Below are 22,085 nucleotides of genomic sequence, written 5' to 3'. Positions count from 1 at the left end.
TTACAGTGTACCAAAGCGTTGAAGCAAGGGAAAAATCAAAAAACAGTTTATTCTTTCTTATTTACATCATTTTTATCAAAATAGCTTAGCTTAACCCATAGCAATTGTGATGACAGGATTTTATGTTACTTTATATGCCCTTCCTTGTTCCTCTCCATCTGGTTTAAATGATTAAATTTGAAATTGTGACGTAACAAGAGTGAGTTTCCTGTGAAACTTAAAACATATTTCCTGTGTTGGCTATACTAACTCTTTACATGTACCAAGATAAAAACTCTCTTGTAAATTTAGATCCCATTTCCGTCTCTTTTCCTCGAGAGGTAATTTTGGCAATGTGCTAAATTTGGCCGGGAATTCGATCTCTGTTACTGTCACACACGTAGTCGGCTGATTGTCACTCTGCAGACACTCAAGTACTCCGGACTTCCTCCTCTGACTCACAATTGGCCAAGTTTGTAAGAACACTTCAGATTAACGATTTCTGCTATTTCCTCGGAGGAACTGTTGTTTTAATTTCAAGGTCGTGGAGTTTTACTTTTTTTTTTTTTAAATTTTGAGTGGATTTTGTTTGGTATACCTTGTATTGAATTACGTTTGGTGAGTCTGCATGTCCGGTTATCATTTTACTATATACAAAAAAGGCAAATTACCTGTTGTCAACATATGTATATTCCATCATTTCAAAACGGATATATATTACTCATGAGTGTGTAAACACTATTGTGGCCGCACGTCTGACTCTTGAAAAAAAATTACCACTTATAATAGTTTTTGTAATCTGTAAATAAGGGAGATGTGAGAAAATTGAAATTATTATTATATCATTCATGATTTGTAATCCGTATTTTGGATACATTTACAAAATATGTACTGGTTTAAAAAATATATAATTTTTAGAGATAGTTTTTGTATCTCCTTCCAAAACTACCGATAATATCATGTAACTATGCTTTATTTCCAAGCTGAAAATATTGCACACATGTAGTGTACAAGTGTATATTAAAACAATCAGGAACTAAAGAGACAGGATGTTTTGACGGCTGTGTTACACCATTGGATGATAAATTAATTACATATGTGCTTAAACTAAGTGTGGTTTAGATGAAGTCTTTCATACTTGTACATAGGGCATAGTGTATTGGGAAATTGTCACCAACTGAAAATGGTCATATTCGAATTGGCTCTCAGTTTTTGGAAATATATCCAATAACAGAGGTATTGATGTTATATTTCTCATTTTTTTACTTATTTTTATGAACCTTAGCCGTAAGGCTGTATCTCTCTGGGAGGGAGTAGAGACCTATACGGAGCAAAACATGTAAAACCTACGATTGCTATCATTTTGGGGTTTATATACAATTCCAAGCATAAAGTATGATATGTTTAACATAATGTTTTTTTTACTCTACTTGTATGTCATTTACTTTTTAGCGGTTCTTTAAGGTTTTCATGGACTTGGAATCACCTTTTCAAAGATTATATACAACAATATGTCATATTTTAATGATAGACCTTTGTGTCTTACTAGGAAATCGCTGAAATCTCCTTAGTGTAAAAATTAGAGATGCGTACTAATTCAAAAATCCATGATGTCATTTTTTTATGGTCATTTTTTCTTTCTTCAATATTTAAAAAATGCATGTTACTTTTTAAACATGCAAAACTGTGAATACTATACAAAAATTTTACTGCATTTATCACCACATAGGGTTCAATCAAATACCTTATCACAGAGAACACAGGTTATATACCCCATGGGTTCGGTAAAAATAGTCATAAAATATATTTTTAAAAAAGTCAAAAATACTCAAAGACATAAATTTAAAATTGAATGCATTGATAGGAATAGTTGTAACCCTCTACCAACATAGTTCAGCGCTTACCTCTCATTGAGAAGCACCAATCAAATTAAAGCTTTCATAAATAGTTACATAAGGATTCAGTCAATTCAGTTATGCAATCTCCTTTACTTTGGACATTCAAGCAAACTGTAAATGTAAAAAGTTACCTTTTCCAAAAAAAAAATTGTGTAATTTTGACCTCTTGGATCTTACAGGGGAACTTAGTTGGTCATATTTTGAAAATACATTAATTTTAAATTTGGAGATAACGAACACTATTCAAGCTAACCGATCATGTAAACAATACAAATAGGGAGCAGAACAAACAAAGAAATCCGAAAACGTATAGGCATGGTCAGGTGCCATGGAGGAGTGGGCATCCCTTGCAGACCGATCACAGCCACGTGGAGCTCTTTGGCATGATTGTGTAAAATGTAAAATTCCATTTACAATTCAGTGTGAAAAAACGGCCGAACAATTATTATTTAAAATCAGTCAGCACCTTTTGAAGATCTCCTTTTCTCAATAATGGAAAAAATTTGTCTACTAGTGTTTAATGCCCACAAGTTAAGTATTGTCGAAGGGGTATTTTTCAGTTAATGACAAACATAACAGTTTATTAAATTAGACTAATTTTTTGGTGCTAGATCCATTATGACGTCATAATCAATTTCAACTTTCCAGACTTTAAGGCTTAAGCAGAATTATGTACAAAATAGGGTATTTTCATGTCAATTTTCATATGAAAAGTAAACTGGTTAAGAAATTTCATATTGATTTAAAGAAGAGGCCATATAAACTTACAGTTTTTTTCCTTTGCCGAATACGAAAAAACTCCCATATTCTGGATTTTTCATTGAAAATGACAGTTTAAAATACAGTTTTTCAGTTTACCTCTTAAAAATTGTAAAGTTGTAGAGCATCAATAGATTTATTTCTAAGTTTTATAAATCTGTGGTTTAAGCTCCAATGTAAAGGTTGGCTTTCATATTAACATTTGAAATTTCTTCATTACTCGTTAACATCTAAGCTCCAATGTAAAGGTTGGTTTATCATATTAGGCCATTAACATTTGAAATTTCTTCATTACGCCAAGCTTTCTACCTAAATTCATCGCATTATGTTAATGGTCAATACTCAATGGCAAAGCTGAGTTGGTAATATATTGAAATACATTACATCTTTGTCTTTTCTTTATGATAGAGTATTTACAATGTGCAGTTGCAGTGTTACGAGACCAAAGAAGCCATTATAGTTATAGTCAGGTGACCATTAAAGCCCATAGGTCTTATGTCTTAAATTTATCACTATTACATTTTTTGAAAAGCTGGAGGGAAATTTAATTTAACTGTTTCTATATCTTCCGAGTTTCGTCACTTATCATAAATATTGATTTTAACTTAAAACACGTTGTAATTTTGTTGCTTCTCGAGCGTATTTGCTCATTGTTGATCAATTACACTATATCATTCTCTTTATAAGCACGCATGACTACAAACGTTATGTCAAGCGATAACTGGAGTCTGACAATCGGTTGGTGACACGTAGAACTCAATCTTCCGATCATCTGAGCTTCCCAGAATCCCGGGGAAAAAAAGTGTGCTATTCCGGAACCGATTATATAGATACACATATATTGGCTTATTCGTGGCATCTTGACGACATGTAAGATTGCGTAAGATGACAAACAAATAAACACAGTGCAGTGGAAACTTTTATTTTCAAACTCAAAACAAAATTCGGTTCTTATTGACGATTTTATAATACATCAAAAGTTGGATTAAATACCCGGCATGAAAATTATGACTTCGGTTATTGTAGGAGAACGCCCTAAGAAAATAATCAAACGACGGAAATCAATAAAAAAGAAAAGTAAGTTATTTTTAAAGTTTCTTTATTTCTTTTTTATCATAACAAGATAATATTTTTTGCGGGAAGTTTTCCGATAGTCATTCAGGTGCAACGAACCTGAAAGAAAACACCATCCTCGTTGATTATAGATAATATTTAAATCGAGATGAAAGTAAGAGTTTTTTAAAATGTTCTTAGATTGCATTAACCTTTAGATTAATACATGATATTACATGTAAAACCAACAAATTGAAAGGAAAATCGTTACCTTAACACGTGACACAAAGTTAAAGCGACCAGGAATACAACGAACGGTGGAGTCGTTGGCATACGTATGCAGTAAGTTAACTATTCCAAATACATAAACAATCTTCGTTGTAAATTTATTGAATATATTGTTCAAGCGCACGTAACCGTGTCCTGTTTAAAAAAAATCAAGTCAATTTTTATTCAAAAGTATTTTATTGTTACCTTGGCTTTTTTTTCAGGTTCTATAATTTTAAAAATTCATTTTTTCATGAGATGGCCTAGAAATTTAGGGACAGACCTATTTCTTGAAAAGAGGGGGCTATTGAGTTTCAATGGCGTGAACTTCCTTCCAGTTCTCCAGTCTTTTTTATATATGATGATTTTTTTTTTAAGTGGGCAAAATTTTGCAATCGTCACAACGTGCCATAAATGTTGAATTAAATATATATATATTTAATGAAACATTGTTACGATCGATTAGGTTTTTTAAAGTTATGATAAAGAAATACGAGTAGAATTTTATTCATAAATTTATCTTTTCAATGATTTCCCTTCTTTTAAAAGTGTTTGTTAGATACTGTAAATCCAGTTGGTTCACTTATAAGATGGGCGTAAATCACCGCTGATCCTGATAATTTAAGCATAAAAGAGGACCTGATCTTCTATTTATTCTTTGTTTTTTCCCCTTTCCCTCATTTTTTAAAATAATAAAGCTATCTGTATGGATATCCGCAGTGTAACATGTGTTTAGGACTGTTCTAGAATTAAACTACATATCAATTTTATATATTTCCGTCGTAATTTACATTGGAGAGACTGAATTAGACCATCTGTACGAAGGTTAATCACCTTGTTAACTGGTAACAACTGTTACAGTTTAACATTGTGGTTAATATCTGCTTAAATTCTTCTGCAGCCCGTCACACTACAACAACGAATCCTAGACTCAAAAACACAAGAACAAAGAGAAAAAAAAGCAATGGTTAGGCTTTATTATAGGCTAACTTTATTTTCACAGCACTATAAACATCTGTCAATAAAGGAATACCTCAACAACCTATGAATCGTTTCTTTAACAAATTTAAAATATATATTTAACATGCCGCTAGAAAAAAACATTGATCTTTGATTGACTTTGAACATATTTTATTATAAAGAGAACATATTTTATTATACAGTGCACATATTTTATTATACACATGTATAATGAAATATAAACAGAAAGGACAACAGACTTAGCCTGTATAAGTTCTCTCTATAATTCAGTATTGATCTTCAGGGGATTTTTTTTTCAAAAGTGACTAACACTTGAAATATAGGGAAACGTAAATATTTAATGAAAAAAAAAACATATTTGCTTCAAATCCACCTTTCCTTTTGTTTTGCCTATAATACGGGAAGTTGCCTTTTATGAAATGTCTATTCTCTTCATTGTCCTTTAGCATACATAATTTATTTAGATTTTATGGGTAGGGAAGCTAATATCTAACCCACACCATTGTCCCTTTTGTGAATATTTCCTGGTTTTCTGTTTGTATCTGATAATATTTTAGTGTTGGTTTGCTTGAAATTGTCAGATTGTGCTTTACAGTGCCGGAATGGTTAAGTACTTCATTATTCTTTGGTTTTTAAATTTTTTTTTATTTATTTTATATTTTGACTGCTAATGAGCATTTTAATTTGTTAGTATGTTCACGTATATATGTATGTTCACGTATACGAAGCTTTGAATTGTGAAATCAAAGCGAAGGTGGGGGGTGGTGAACAAAACATGTATTTGTCTTAAGATTCATTTTAATCCTCTGAATTTTTGTTAAAAATGTTCATAAGAACTTGTAAAAGAAAAAAGGTGATGAAGAAGGAAACAGGGTTTGTCAGACCTTCTTGAACTATATGAGAAAAGTACAGCTCTGTCAAAAACCGCAACAATAACATCTTTGCATTTTCGGGGTCACACACTTATGCATGTAGTAAGCTGACCGACGATAATTATCTACAAAAATGGTATATCTCGTTTTGCATTTTGCACCAAACAGAAAGTCTTCCATAAAGTTTGCTTACGAGTATTATAAATCGTTTTGTACTTAACGTTCAAATTTTATATCGTTTACTTGAGAATATTACATTGTTATCATAATATATATTTAAAAAGACTTCTAACTACTATGGAGAAACAATATTTTACGATAAACTTATTTGATTTTCTAATATTACTCGGATTAGGGACCTTGCACCTTGATACAATCGTTTATCATTCAGGTCGATAGCAATATCTGCTTTTGTCACAACGTGTCCTTAACAGTGCTATCTCATGGCTTCCATTGAATCGTAATATTAAAATAGATGATAACCTACTAAGATAAAAGGTCTACTGATACAGGGACTTTAGATATAAACTTACAAGAAAATCTGCAAGGTCGTGTGGTCAACTTTTTCTTAGTTGCAATTGTTTTTGCGTAAGTTTTTCAATTGTTTGGAAGGTTTTTTTCTGACAGGTATGTTTTTAAGACGATTATTGTTGATTATTTTAGCATAAAATTTGTTCTTCCGGTCAATCCATTTAGTCACGTGATACAAATGATTGACATTTTAAGAACTAAAATTGCTAAAACAAAATAAGCTTTTTTAATATTTCAGTTATATCTTCATAAAATGGTAAATTGTGTCTTGCCTTTAAGATTTAAAGTGCATGTGCACTGAATTTCATGCATCCTACATTTTGATACATTTTTGGATTAAACATATTTTTTAAAACGATCATTTAATTGCATTTTCTCTACATTCTCTGAGGCTACATTTTTTTGGATTTACAGAAATCTTTTAATAATTATTTTAATTTATGTCAATTCTGGGTGAAATAAGTTTTACCAACAATTAGTCTGTTTTTGTATGCACTTTAAGATGCAAGTGATGTAAATAGTTCCCGCGGAAAGAACGTGTTCAATTATTTACGGTTAAACATAAGAGAGATGGTTGTCATCTGCTAACATATTTGTTCATGTTTATTGAAAAGGAATTATGCTTAATTATGTATGTTTTAATACAAGGAAAGACTAATTTAAAACGCTTATTTCCGGAAAGTGTGAAAAAAGTTTAAATATAAGCTTGAATTTCACGTCCTGAAATGGAGTGTTTCCAATGAGGATATTCGTCGAATTTGAAAGAGACTAATTTTGTTTTCTAAAAAAAGTGCATTTATCCAGCGATTTTAGCGATGCTTAGTTTAGTTTTTATCGTACTGGACTTTTTATCTTTCGATTAGAAAGGTCCCTTCTAATAAAAATTTAACTTCAAAATTAAAAAAAAAACATAGAATCAGATAGAGTGTTATAACATTTGTATTACTCTTAAAGATGAGGACGATCTTCCAAAAATTCTTCCACCAAAACGACGACGACGAAATTCAAAAAACGATGCTGCAATGAAGAAAAAGTCTGTGGTCGTCACTGATGGTATGGAAAGATTAATTCAGGAATTTCCACGACACAATTGGTTGGAAAACAAGTATAAATCAGAGGAGATACCTCGGACTCACCCTGAAGAAATTCAAAATACTGAAGAACTTTATGAATATTCATTAGATGAAGATAAAATGGACACCACTGATCTAGGAGAAGAAAACCAATCCACAACAGGGACGGTTAACCCTGTTATAGACGAACAGGATGCAATACCCAACCAACAAAATACGTTCAGCCTTGAGGCCACAGAGATGACGTCAAAAAGCAATACTAGCGACGAACAAGAGGACACGCTGGACGAAGACAGGTGAGTAGACGTCAAAATCCCAGGTAACTGAAAAACGATCCCACTTTATTTCAAGATTCCATATCATGTCAAGATATCACATATTTCTCTATGACGGACCATTAATTTCGATTTCATTTTTTCTTTCGTCTCTTCTTCCACTTTTTTAAAACAAATCGTGCAAATAGTTTTATCCTTCATAATATAGATAAATCATACGGGTTATCATATTGCATTCATATGAGGGATATTTTTCTTGATTATTTTTTACTGCTTATTTGTTTACAGGATGAAATGATACAATATAATTATGTAAATATATGTAATTACTGTCATCAAAGTAACATGCTAAAATATATGTTGATAAAAGAGTTCTTCACACCTTTCCCTTGTATATTTACATATTCAGCGACTAAATGAGTCATGATACATGTATACATTACTATATATATAATAATAAGAGAGAGAGAGAGAGAGAGAGAATTTTATATCATCTTTAAGCAGATACACTTTTCTCATCCCCCTTAATTACATACATGCTTTAATATTTAGATATTGTCCACTGTGTTTTATCCCTCATAAATGTCTGACAAATATCATTATGATCACTTTTATTCTTTTTTTACTACTCCAGATGAATAAAAATTAATACACTCTTAACGCCTACAGAAATGAAAAAAAAGTTTATCGTGCAAATACTTCGAAGATTAAGAAGAAGGTATGGTTTCCATACAAATTTTGCCCTGTGAATTTCTAAAAAATGAAACTGGTGTAAAAGTTGAAAACTCATGCTTTTTAAATAATTGAAATCTAATGCAGAAAAGTCATACCAGTGATTTTTCTCACATGTGTTTTTAAATGCTAATTATGACGTCATAAACAAGTGTATTTTCCCGTATTTTCTTAAAAAGTTGCAGAAGACACCAATTTTCAATGGAATTTTCTTTCAGATAACATTGTCCACAGGCATCGCCCACAAAGATCTTGAGATATGTGATTTGTTATTGAATTTTGCATAAAATATCTAAAAATGAACGTGGGCGACGGCTGTGGACACTGTTTTCTAAAGGAAAATCACCCTTGAAATGTGCCATTTTGAGGCTTTTTCTGTTGAAAATAGAGAAATGCTTCACATTAATGAAGTCATATTTGCAGAATGGTAAACTGTCATGCCATATTCTTTCCTGATTTATCAGAGTCATTTATTTAACTAATATTTAAGCCAGTTTCAAAACTTTTTGATGTCATTACATTTTTAGGGCGCAATAAAGCTAAAACCATACCTTCTTCTTTCTTGACATACGCTCATGAGTTTATACATGTAACAGCTACATGTTGTTATATAACTCTAATGCAGGATACCAGATTTGGGGCCTGTTGCAGGACGTGAAGTTTTTGTTTGTTGTTTGCTTAGGCTTCAGATCGTCACGGACCTGGACAAAGATGGTCAGGATAACGAAGTCATGATCCCTTGTACAGTATCTTCAGCTATGACGGAAGTTTCTTCCAAGAGTCCTGACCTCAATCAGGGTAACTGGCGTAATATGATATTGTTATATTAAGCACACGGAGTTGGTATTATTCCCTCTTGTTTTTCATCGTTCTTTAATCAATTTTGTTTATGCGCAGTAGACGAAAACTCCATCGTGGATATTGAGGTAGATGATCAGGAAAAAATCACAGAGGAGCCTGTTGAATCGGTAGTTCCCACTCCACAAGAGGAGATAACAGAGCATCCTCGAATTACCACCAGTACGTTGCCCCCTGTACCCCATCTAATTAAAGCACCTGACAATAATCAGGATGATATGCATTCACCAAACCACGAAAGTTTTGAAATTGTCAATGTAAATCAATCAATAGCCGAACAGGTATGCACTTCCTCTAGCTCTGACGACAGTGCTAGTGTTTCATTAACAGAATCTTGTTCTGCGCCAAATATTGTTGATTCAGTTATATTAAATAAAAACTGCATTGCCTCTACAATGCCTTCAGAAAGTCAAACTGTGAACACAAGAAAAAGAAGATACAATGGTGAAGAGAGTCATGAAAAAGACCGAATATACGATGAAATATCCACGTCTGATCACATAAATGAGAAAATTCCAAAAATGTCTACTAAAGTGATTGATATCAATAACTGGAAAGAAATTATAACAGCAAAGGTAAAAAACGACATTAACAATCAATTACAAAAGACATTAACAGAATTTCGGGAATTAGACCAGATGGTTACAGAAAAAGCGCGTGAGGCCGAATCTCTTAGGCAGTTACGTGAGCAAAAGCTAAGAGATCTTCAGAGTATTCAAAAGAACAATTCAGAGGCCGAAATAAAAAGAATTTTAAATGAAAGGCTGAGTATAATGGAAAGACAACCCGAATCGAAATCTGAAATAAACAGCCCTCCACCTGCACATCAACGCCCAAAACAAAATATCAGGGAACTTCTGGATAAAATGGATCGGTCTCATTCCCAGACACCTATTGACTGTTCCACAATTAGTGCATATAGTGCACGTAAAACTCCATTGCACTCTCCTAACGCGAGCATGAGTGGTAAACATTCCACTATTGCACACGCATATAAACAGGTGTCATCTATTAGAAACGATGAGCCAAATTCGGAAACAGGAATAATTCACGGACATGTTCCTCCTGCTCATGAAACTGAGCAAAGCTCTGCCATCAGAGCCTCCTCAGCGCCGGTTATTTGTAACAGGACGAATTTTGACAAACAATCCACAGTCTCAGATATCAGACTGTCTGTATCTAGAGTAAACACTGTGCCATCAAATTCTAGGCTGTGTAACGGGTCCAAACCGGTTGCAAATACATCTAGACCCAATGAGGCTTATATAGACCTCTCCCAGAGCACTAAAGACTCTGAAAGGGAAATTCAAATGGAGCTTAATAGAGCTTTGGCTGTAAAACGACAAAAGCAAGATTCAAGTGCAAAAAACGATGTGTTTAAGAGCAAAGAGATTATGGGAAGTAGGTTACATTATCAAAATGGGGAACCGTTTGGAGCAAGACAAACTATGCAACCATCAAATCCGCAGCCATTGCTAAGTGCGAAGTCAAAAGAAATCAGAGGTTATCCTCATCATGCTTACACGCAGCAACTTGTGCGACCTGTTTCTTATGTAACTGTTGCTAATTCTCAAACTTTAAATACTGAAAGAACGGTTTCAGGTGCATATCGACAGAATATACCTGGAATGATGCGCCCACACGCTGTCCGTTTGCTTGGGGCTACTGCCGTTGGAAATGTACAGCACACAATAGATGGAAGACAAGCCTTTACTTCAAACATTCCACTGAATACGTTCCCAAACTCGGGGTCTATCCGACAAGGGACACCAATAAGACAAGTGCAAGGTAAAAATAAAAGATAATTTTGATTAACTTTATCCGTAGAAAAGTACAATAATATTCAATTGTCACAAGTAAAAGTCCATGTATATGTATATCTATAGGCATCGTGAGTCCACCACAACCCCATGTTCGCCCTCCTCTGACCAGTGGAGCTGCATCTTTGGAAAATGGTCAGCTTATACGCCACATTCCCATTACAGCCGCCCGAACCACAGATGATACCCAGAAAGCTCCATATGTACAGGTAGTTTATCTGTCCAAAACGTAGAATAGATGCAACAATATCATATATGTTCTTTTGTAAAAACATGAACATTGTTTTGTACTAAATCTTTGAATATGTTTTATTTGTACATGATTTATTATTTTCGTTGTTCATTATTTTATGGTAATTTAGAGGCATGGATGAAAAGATTCAATTTATAATTTGTAATCTGCATAAATACCTCCATGCTTTTATTTTGCTGCCAGTCGATGCATCAGGTAGAGGTTGGATCAGGTCGTAGATATCCACACTTTATTTCATGTTGGCCTACTTCTGACTCCACGTTTCTCTCACTTTGTAAGCTCATTGCCTTCCTATTATATGGACCCTTTAACATAAAACCCTAAGAATGTCAATCTTTCTAGATGTTAAAAGATTAATTTCATTTTATGCATGTATTTTGGCGAATTTTTTTTTTAATTTTGTATCGTGTCTGATTTTTTTATTCATAAGAATATGCATCGACATAAGATATTTATTAATATGTATATGATAAAATATATTTTTACTATTATAAATATAGAAAGGGATTTTGTATTGTTCAAGTACTTAGTTTCCGTATGTTACTTTATTGTTAATTTGCTTGTTCCTTTTTATTTTTTTTAAATAATCGCATGGATTGAATTTAATAACTTTGTTACTTGACTCAAGCATGAATTCGACCAATGATCGATACACTGATATGTATATAAATTTACCACCATATCGTATACTAGTATGTCCAATTTTTAAAAATACATGAAGAGTGTGGTAGTAGGTAAATAGATTTATGAAATAAGTTTTGTATTTCCAACAATGCTAAAAAATCAATTGATTTTTCATTTCTTGCAATGTACATAAACTCGTTAAGATTATGTTGACATTAGAATGGCTTGAGACAATGATAGTATGTAAATAGAAGATAATTACTTTATAAAATAAAAAGACTATTCCAGATCGAGCGTACAATTGCATAAATTATGACCAAAAAAAATCAATTCCAAAATATTTACCATTAAAAATCCATTCAGTGGAAGATCTACCGAACCCATCTGTGTTCGTGTTTAATTTAATATCCTCTTGAGCTTTTACAGGTTATTTTGCTTAATATCATTAAAGCAATTCCAGCAAATTATTTCAAATAAATTTGACATCCTATTAAGTATCTTGCTCTTAAGCTTAATTGATTCTAAACTTAGCATTTTCTCCCATGAAGTAAATTAAATTAAGTATATGGTTTTATGATCATTTTATGGCGCATAACAAAAGTATTACGTTTAATTAAATAAAATGTGATAATTAGTCATATTTGTATGTAAGCTTTCTCGGGTAGTGTAGATTTGTAAGTGTGTTTAAAACATGACACTTTTGGTATGGTAAGCGATCAAATTTTAAATTGGAATATATACACCCCTACTAATGTTATTGTGATTTAAATTCAAGACACGTGGTTTAGGTTGATCTATTCAAAGGTTATAGGGTAGAACCGGTTTTATAAATAAAATTGGCAGTAAACATGCTATTGCTATAGCCTGTTTCTTTTGAAAACATGTCCTGTAATAAATGTTTCCAGACCTTTCTGAAAGACTTTCATGATTTTCAACAGAAAAAGGGTGGCTTAAGGAGTGGGTGTTAAAATAACAATATATCTTATACTTTTCGACCAAAATTAGAGCCCACTAGTGACCGATTCGCTGGTAAAAATGTGCATTATCATCTATACTGACAAACCTTTGTTTGCCTTATATGGCTATTGTTATAAATGCGAACAGAGGATCTTACCACGAGCAACTGACCAATCGTTGAATGCATAACAACGTTTACGCAAAATACTTGTTTACATTTTACTTCGAACACGTAGTTCAGGTCAATCTACGATCATGTTTAATAATATGTAGTTTGTGTTTAGTTAAGAACACCAGCGCTTCAAGGGTAAGGAAAACAAGCAGCATCTCTTATGCATTTAAATGGACAAAACTTTGTTTACGTATGATCACGTGTTTTGGCCAGGGAATTAAAATTGTATTCACCGATAGTACAACAAAGGAATTAATACAGACGCAAATCGCTTTTGCGGTATGACTTTCAGAAACCTAGACTTCCGCCGTTTTTTAACAAATGAATTGTGTGTCATTATGAGCATGAAAATAATATTTTTAAAAATGCTTTTCATTTACCATAAGATTTTCCTTTTTTTCAAGCGTAAAATTGCTGTAGTATTCATAGTAACCCATAATGCAATACTCATTCAGCTGATTGGTCAGTTAAAGTCATGCTGGTGCTGGTGCCTCATTTGCTAATCTGTCGCCAAAAAATATAGTCCCGGTTCCCATGCAAAATATTTGTCCAAAAAGAAATTTTAATTCATGACTGCAGAAAATTGTATTATAAAGAATATTTATTTAAGTTTGAATGAATGTAAAAGAGATCGATTGATTGAAGTACATTTCTACAGACATTATCAGCTGATTCTAGGATGGTGAAAACTGAAACGCAATAACTTTTCTGTTTACGATGCCTCCACGTGCTAGTCACTTCCTAGCCACATTTCCGTGAATAATTTACCCTATCTCGCTGAAGTCTCGCTAACTCTCGCCAGAGCCACTGCCAGAGCTACTCTGAACTCATCGGGTTTTATAATTTGCAGAACACCGAAAAATAAAAGGTTCCGAACACATTAGTAGGGGTGATATAGGGAAAGTTTTCTTGGGAGCAGGAGAGCCATGATGTCCTATTTACAAAGAAGCGTCTTCAGATTCAAATTTGTTCAATTCATTATTACATCTTTGGGTAGAGTATGGTTGGGCTTGAGCTTTAATGGGGACACAATATATTATCTTAATTATCTTTAATATTTAATATACTGACACGCAGAAGAAACAAGCATTAATCTACAAATGCTTGAATTTCGTATCTAATGATATTTAAAAATAAATACTGTAAGGCTAAACGCGCCTTTCAAAACATCAGAGATTTGATAACAATGTTAAATAATTATCTTTTAACTTTAGAAAGTAATAACATAAAACACCCCCCTCCCAGCCATTCAATGAAAACGTGCAAAACTGTCCTACATATTAATTGCAGCTTAATTTCTACGGTACAATAGGTTCATCAATATTGAGATCTGAGTGAAGGAATTATTCTTTGCCATTTTTATATGCCTGTTTTTTCAGATGATCAGGTTGAATTTTCTCTAACCTAGCACATTGTAGTAACCTTGTACTTCCGGTCCAAGTACTGTCATTAATGCTCATGATATGTAAGAGCCTGTTGACGCGTAATGTAGTGAATCTTTGCATCAGCAACTCTCTGTCACCTTTATTTTAATATTTTCCCGCTACAGCAATAAAATGCGTACTTAAGTCATTTTCAGGAAGCCTTAGCATCGCTACAGGAAACGAAAGAAGAATTTATTTTTTGAAATATTGCAGTATTTCTTTTTTAGATAAGAAATTCCTTACTATATATAATTATTTCCCCCTAAAGTAGGGCGTTGTGTTTCTTTTGCGTGTCAGTCTAGATATTTGATATTTACAGGGTAGAATCTGATGATCAAAAGTGACATATTTACTTAGATGAGCATTGTAGTCCAATAGCTCTTGTTCGAACCCAAAGTAAAAACGAAATATTTTACTTTTTAATTTATATCCAGCCACGGTTTTCATGATATACTTCTTTAATGTTTAAATAGTTGCATTTTTCACATAAAAATCTCATTTAAGCACGTAATATTTAGATTCAGAAAACTTAACTTCTTCGCGAAGAACACAATTCAGAAATTTAATAATGTGTTGATATAGTCACAATGTCCTATATGAGCAAGCTGTGTATTCGTTTTCCTCCTATCTCCATTATCTCAACTAGAGAATGTAAAGCCTTTGCATTTATTACACCTGCCTTCTTTTAGCTGGTCACTGCGACACGATGTATAAATTTCTCATCGGCAACATTTATGCATTGTTATCTTCAGAGACCCGAGTTCCCCAACAAAATATTGGATTTTGATAGGTACTAATTGTGCTCCTTTTTTGTTCACCTGTTTTTATATTCCTATGAAGCATTTTGAAAAACCTCGTACATGCGAATAGGAAAATACTTGTTTTGTCCTTCAATTCGACGTTGAGATATATCGACGATATATATCCATTAGGCCATAATAAAAATATTCCTAGATTCTCATCCCCGCCTTCCCCGATTTTATACCCCACCTCCATTTTTTTTTTATTTCTGTTTTTCTTCGTCTTAATTCTGATCGGGATCGTTATTCATCTACCATTCTACTTTCGTTTTAAATCCCGCGAAAGTCGACATGATTTTGACAGCTGAAAAGATGGTAGTTGCTGTAATACATGCGTATATATTTTAAACGAGGGTTATTGGTTGAAAAAGATTGGTGATGATGTGAAGTAAGAGATAATTGAACCTTTACTATGACTTTTATTCGGGTATTGTAGATAAAATTACACCGATTGACCAGGTCAATAAAAAATCTGCAAAATTGAAAAAATATAAATTAAAAGCCACCCGCCCGCCTCGATTTTTAAAAAAAATTCGGATGAGAATCTAGCAATTTATTTATTATGGCCTTAACAATAGTCATTTTTATTTAAATTTGGACTCGATATATCCCAGTAAACTTGATATATAAGACTCTATAGACTCTGTCCCACCTGTTGTATTGTGCCTCAATTGTATGACAAACGAGATGTTTTTATTTCCCAACGCCAATATCCTTATTTATGTAGTTGTATTCCACCATTACCTGCTAATGTTGTTTACGACTCCCAACGTATTCGCTAATTAAGAGCTTCCTCCGGGTTTGAGCAATTTTTAAAGCGAGGCATGCTACTCATAAATAAGTTGATGATACAGGGATTTTAATAATCGATCACGATTCGTTACCCTAACCTTTTACATATACTTCTCACGTTATCCTTTTATATCATGACAATAGACATCTGATTTGGACAAAATTTTGAAGAGAAATTCGTTATACCTTTGACAAAGCTAAGGCTTTTACTAATATTAGGGCTAGAGGAGTACAGTATGTAGGAGTGGAAAATGGGGTCAAAGCTAATCATCATTTGGGATTTGTGTTTAGCTTTGAGAGAGAGATATAGAGAGGGAGGAGACTTACCTTTTTTATTCATCGTTCTTAAATGGAATTTCACTAATTTCTTCACTCCCGGCAGCATATATAACAATTTTTAACAAAATATAAATTTTTTATTAAACAAAAGTTCATTACTTTCCACTCAAATTGAGCACGATCACTGTTCGTAATTTTCGTAGCTCATTTATGGACAAGGCTAAAATCTACAGCTTATAAAGTTCTTTTTTACTCCATCGATTCCTTTTAAACTATTTTTAAAAAATCATGTAATTTTGAAACATTCTTGTTTAATTTCCCATACAATATGTTTAAGATCTAACCGATCAAACTTCTTACATAGATTGATACTGCAAGTCATTCTGTTCATTTTATTTTGGTCATTTTGATATCTTGTGTTTTCCTTTTCTTGTGTGATACATTTATATAAAAATGTTTTAAGAGAAACATTTTTAAGAAAAATATAAAAAAAAATTCATGACGAAAACCTGGTGTTTAAAAAAGGATTTGTCAAAAAAAAATTCTTATAGTTAATCGAAGTGAAAGTAGGAATTGATAATGAATGTATTATGAATTACAGGTCTTCAATTTGGTTAAACCTTCAGATTTGAATAGAAATACACAAAATTAAGTCTATCAGAAAAAAATCTGTTAGATTTTCGACATTAGAATTATATGAGAAGGACATTATAAGAATTGTTAGTATATATATATATATATATATATATATATATATATATATATATATATATATATATATATATATATATATATATATATATTCTGAATTTCTCCAATTCAACACATGGGCATTCTCTTTTTTTATCTAATAAAATTTTCAATATATAAAAACTTACTGGGTGAGGAGCACATTTTTCATTTTAAAAGGTTCTTTAGATTTTGTATTTTTTTCTTATATGCATTTCAAATAGATCTTGAAACCTTACATTCAGAAATTTTCAATGCTGAGTTAAGAAACACATTTATTACAATCGGGTGATATTTAACGTGTCGCAGTCTTTTGTTTATTGAATTAGGCTTGGAATTTATCCACGGAGAAAAAAAAGTAACAAAGTGTCGATTTATTTCATGAAAACAATTCATGAAATAAATCAAAAATTCCTTCTTTTATTTCAAAAAACACGTTTAACAAACATTAGCAAACAAGTTTACCCTTTAACAAGGTTTTATACATTATAAGATTTACCACAGTTTTCTTTTGGGCAAATGTAACAAAAAAAAAAAATAAAATACACAAAATATACATGCGAAAATTAATAGGTTACCTGCTTATTTTGACTAGATGACAAAAACTGTGCTTATACTAACACATGTAAAAACTAGAAATAATAATAGTTGTATTCTACAAGAACATGTCAATTATGATATAATAACCTCTTTTATTTCCTGTACAAAAGAGAAATCTCAAGAAAGAACAAATTAAGATATTTTAAACAGTTCATGTTTAAACTTGTTCATGTCTTATTCTCTTGTTCACCTTTTATCTCCAATTTCACTTCTGTGCTTACATTTAGACTGTAAGATTGATTGATTGATTGATTGTATATTGTTTAACGTCCCTCTCGAGATTGTAGATGCAGATTGGTGTACTGTTATCCCTAGTTGTGACTTCTATTTAAAATTTTCCCACTGTAAACCATAACTTGTTGCAGATGAGACTGGTGTGCATTGTTATCCACGGTCATGACGTCTACGATTGGCTGATTTCTAGTTTTTGTTAATCCTCTTTTTTGTTCTTTTTACTGCTCATGATGTTGTTAGATGAACTGGAAAGAAAGGCAAATCAAAACATTAGATTTCATATAACCGCTATTTCTTGTAGCATTTTGGTTATCCTCAAGATCTGTTTTACAATGACAGAGACCAGTATTTCAATCAGTCTGAGTATTGTCCGGTAAATGACACACTTTTTTTTATTACGTGGAATTGGGATTTTTTTTTTCGCATGATCATTTTTTCACTACAGGGTTTTCTTTTCGAATTTTTGTTTTGTCTTATTCTTCCCTGTTTTAATTAATCCTCATTCAAATTTTATTCCATTTTATTTCTACGTTTTCGTATTCTATGCATTTGTATGGTTGCTTTTTACTGATAGAAATCAGAAGGTTCTTTTAATATATTATAATTGTTATTCTTTTGAAATTTTGTTTTAATTTAAAAGAAATGAACCAAATTTTGGAAAAGTATAATCATTTTACTGTTTTGTAAACCATGATGTGTCCTCTGGTTTAGATTTATTTTAAATTTTGTTATCATATAACTTTCTTATTTTTAGCAGGCCGCAATTTCTTCAACGGGTCAACCCTCTATGCGCCCCCAGGGCTATTTCCGCCCTTTAGCCCCAGTCAATTCAATAAAACTCCACGGAGGACCTCTGAAGACCATCAATAACGCCAAAGTCGTGCCAGAAAACCCTGAATTCCTTCTTAATCCTTCTCAGCAACATCAACAGCAATTAAATCAGCAACAACAATCCAACATGCCTATGAATATCAATGGAAAATGTATAGTGTGTTCTAAGTTTGCCTTGTACCTTTGTTCTAATTGTCAGCAGTTTTGGTACTGTTCCCCACAATGTCAGGTAAGTGGTTACCATGTTTTAACATAAATTAAAATCTGGTTAACTGTTTCAGCCATAACATATGAATGCCTTATTTACTAGCTAAAACACTGGGTAAGCCATCAGCACCACTGTAAGACTGTCACCAACGTTTCCTAGACTTCAGCAACGTCACAGATCGCCATCATGAGATAGGACAGGACATGGAAAACAGTGACTCGCTCTGGTTTTTCATTTTATATTCAACCTACTGGATAAATCTTCAAAACTGAGTACATGTATTTTATGATGTATTTATTTTTTAATTTATGGAGAAAACAAATAATATCTTTCATTATATCACCCTATATAGAAATTTGAATGAATACATAAATCGACCAACTGATAATCTACCTGTATGCAAGCGACTCTCAGCGTTTATTGGGTGGATATAGGTGAATACATGGTTTAGTATTACATTTACCCAGACAAGCATTTGTATTATTAGCCCATTTAGGTGATTATTTATGTTAATACAAGGTGTCACATGAAGTTTGCTCAATAATTGTATATAACTTTAAGAATTAAAGTTTACTTTTTATATTCTGTTCTTAATAATGTTCTTGGCTTCCTGTAATATACTAACTGCGCGGTTCAAAACTGCCTACGTACTTGTTAGATAGTAGTTTATTATATGCAGTTTGGCATTTTTCTTTACATTTATCTCTGTTTGTTGGGCATTATCGATATTGTGTTCTCAATATTTATCATGTTTTTTGAAGCTCTCCTTAAAAGACTTCCACTATATATATAGCATCATAATACTTTTTTATATATATATTTCAAAAATCGATTTGATGATTTTATTTTTCTCTCCCTACGCAATGGTAATAAATGTACGAAATGATTATAATCAGTATCGCAATAAGCCTCATATGTTCAAACTGTACATCTTTCTAATCGGTTCTTTAATAACTTTGGCCATGATTGCAATAAAAAGCCCTAATATGTTGTTTATTTTAAATGTCATCGGATGAGAATAGTTCGAATGATATAAAATATAATTTATGTATATACATGTATACTCATATTCATAACAGTTTTTCTTGTATTAATTGTTATTTGTATATAGAGAGATTTTCTATTCAAATCAACTTTTAAAGTTCCCTAAGTGCCATTTCTTTTGAAATCCCGTCGACATAACGACGTTAATAAATTTCCTTCAATATTTCTTTAAAGATGTGTACAGATTTTGCATTGTCTGCAGAACAGTTATTGATTTATTGCATGATGGACAACGACTGTTTTGTAATGAAACATGTGATTTTTAATAAAATAAATTTTTGAACCAATTCAGTCTTTTTTTCTTTTGTTTAATGTGATGCTTATTTTTCATGCATTCCTGCAAAACAAACAAATGGACTCGAGCTATGACATTTTCCTTATCCCTTTTAACTTCTTGTGTTGATCAATCCACGGTAATTCCAACAAGTTTAACTTTTAAAAAAGATAGGTGAGCTAGCGCCGTAGCAATTTTTAAACAGAAAGGAAGGTTCGTGATCAGCTAATTTATTTTGCTAAATTCTTTAATGTTGAATGAGTCTGTGGTCTGATTGATAGAGTTACAATTTTTGTGAAGTGTATTAACTATTTTATAGAATTAAAATTATATTGGTGTGGAACTGCATTGTATCAATCGCTTATTGTGTCTTGCCAACAAACTTTGAAAAGAAAAAAGATTTTTTATGAGGTTGACAGTATTATCCAGAAAGGCGGTATAACTCGCAAGCTAGATGTTTAGAATCTTGGCGTTATATGACTTAAGTTTTTCTAGTGTAGTTTATTTTAAAGTGTAAGTTACACAATACATAAAAAAAACCCTTCAGAATCAAACAGAAAAGGCCAGTGTTATTTAATGACACACCGAAATAGTTATCGTACAGTCTATCTATGGTCATTTTCACAAACAGCTAGACCGTGAAGTTTTCCCAGAATGCCCGACCGTGAAGCCGAGCATGCGTATTCCAGACATATGGACTAAAGTAGTTGCTAGCGCTCGAGAGCACTAGAAAAAATAATATCATACCTCTCTTTTGGAAAATTGCAAACATTGAGTATACATTTGACATGAAAGTATATTTTTTCTTCACGTATATTATTATAACATAATTCTATAACTGTGGGGAAATCCTTAGTATTTATTAAGCTTCTAAAATACTTGCATGTAAATTAATTTTTCGACTGAATAATTAACTTATTACTTTCTGATCCATACGTTAACATAATTTTTTTATATGCTTGATATATTAAGTTGACCTAACTAGAAAATCTAGAAAATATATCAAATTTGCGCTAAAGACACATTTCTGAAATAATTTATTCTTGACAATATATTTTTAAAGTCATACACGCTATATAAACGCCGAATTTTGTGTGAAACAAATTGATTAATGATTTGAAACACATGAAGTGTAATGAAAAAACAATACTTTCCACAAAATTTTACTATAGACGTCGTTGTAATAACAAAACAATTAAGCAATATCTGGCAATTCAGAATTCAGTCTTTTCATGAATATTGAGGTAAGCCTATTTATAGACACGCATGTCCACGGGAAATCCTAGACAATGAGGTATGTTGCATTTTGACAACAATATTATTAATAACAGGTTAATATGCGTCATAACAGAGTAGGTGGTTGATACTGATTACATTAAAAGATAAGTATCATTAAGAGTAAGACGCTTGTAATCCACGTCAAAAGTGAGTAGTATCTCAAACGGCCTACCTTGTAATCTTCACGCAATGTTTGTTTATCGATCTAAAAGTAGCGACGGCGTCACGTGATGGATTTATTTAAAAATAGCCATTTCTCTCCTAGCAGGGTTATAAATAATTATAATTTGATAAAATTATAACGCGTTTAATTTTAATGGTGTAATTTACAGTATTTTGGTAACTTTTATTTATAAACAAAATATATAAATTTCCACTCTTATTTAAACTGGCCCAAGTTATAGCGTGTGTACTTTTAAAAAATACAATTTCAAAACTTCTAACTGAAAATATAAACCGAATACTTGTGATTATTTTCTATAAATTGT

At 32.1% G+C, this 22,085-nt stretch overlaps 1 protein-coding gene across 1 annotated transcript in view; it reads left to right on the top strand.

Moving 5' to 3' along the window:
• The window catches only part of LOC134283037 (uncharacterized), a 35,718-nt gene extending 15,386 nt beyond the window's left edge, over window positions 1-20,332 (top strand). The window contains 6 exon segments of the mRNA XM_062765474.1: window positions 7,295-7,709; window positions 9,103-9,218; window positions 9,318-11,066; window positions 11,165-11,307; window positions 18,717-19,022; window positions 19,104-20,332. Of these exon segments, the coding sequence (XP_062621458.1) occupies window positions 7,295-7,709; window positions 9,103-9,218; window positions 9,318-11,066; window positions 11,165-11,307; window positions 18,717-19,022; window positions 19,104-19,160 (2,786 nt within the window). The 3' untranslated portion in view covers window positions 19,161-20,332.
• The last annotated feature ends 1,753 nt before the right edge of the window (window positions 20,333-22,085 follow it).

Source organism: Saccostrea cucullata, unplaced genomic scaffold (assembly GCF_032062105.1).
Source record: "Saccostrea cucullata isolate Sc308-1 unplaced genomic scaffold, CSIRO_AGI_Scuc_v1 ctg88, whole genome shotgun sequence".
Lineage (NCBI taxonomy): Eukaryota > Metazoa > Mollusca > Bivalvia > Ostreida > Ostreidae > Saccostrea > Saccostrea cuccullata.
The sequence above is the reverse complement of the archived record's forward strand: the minus strand, read 5'-3'. Positions and strand labels throughout refer to the sequence as shown.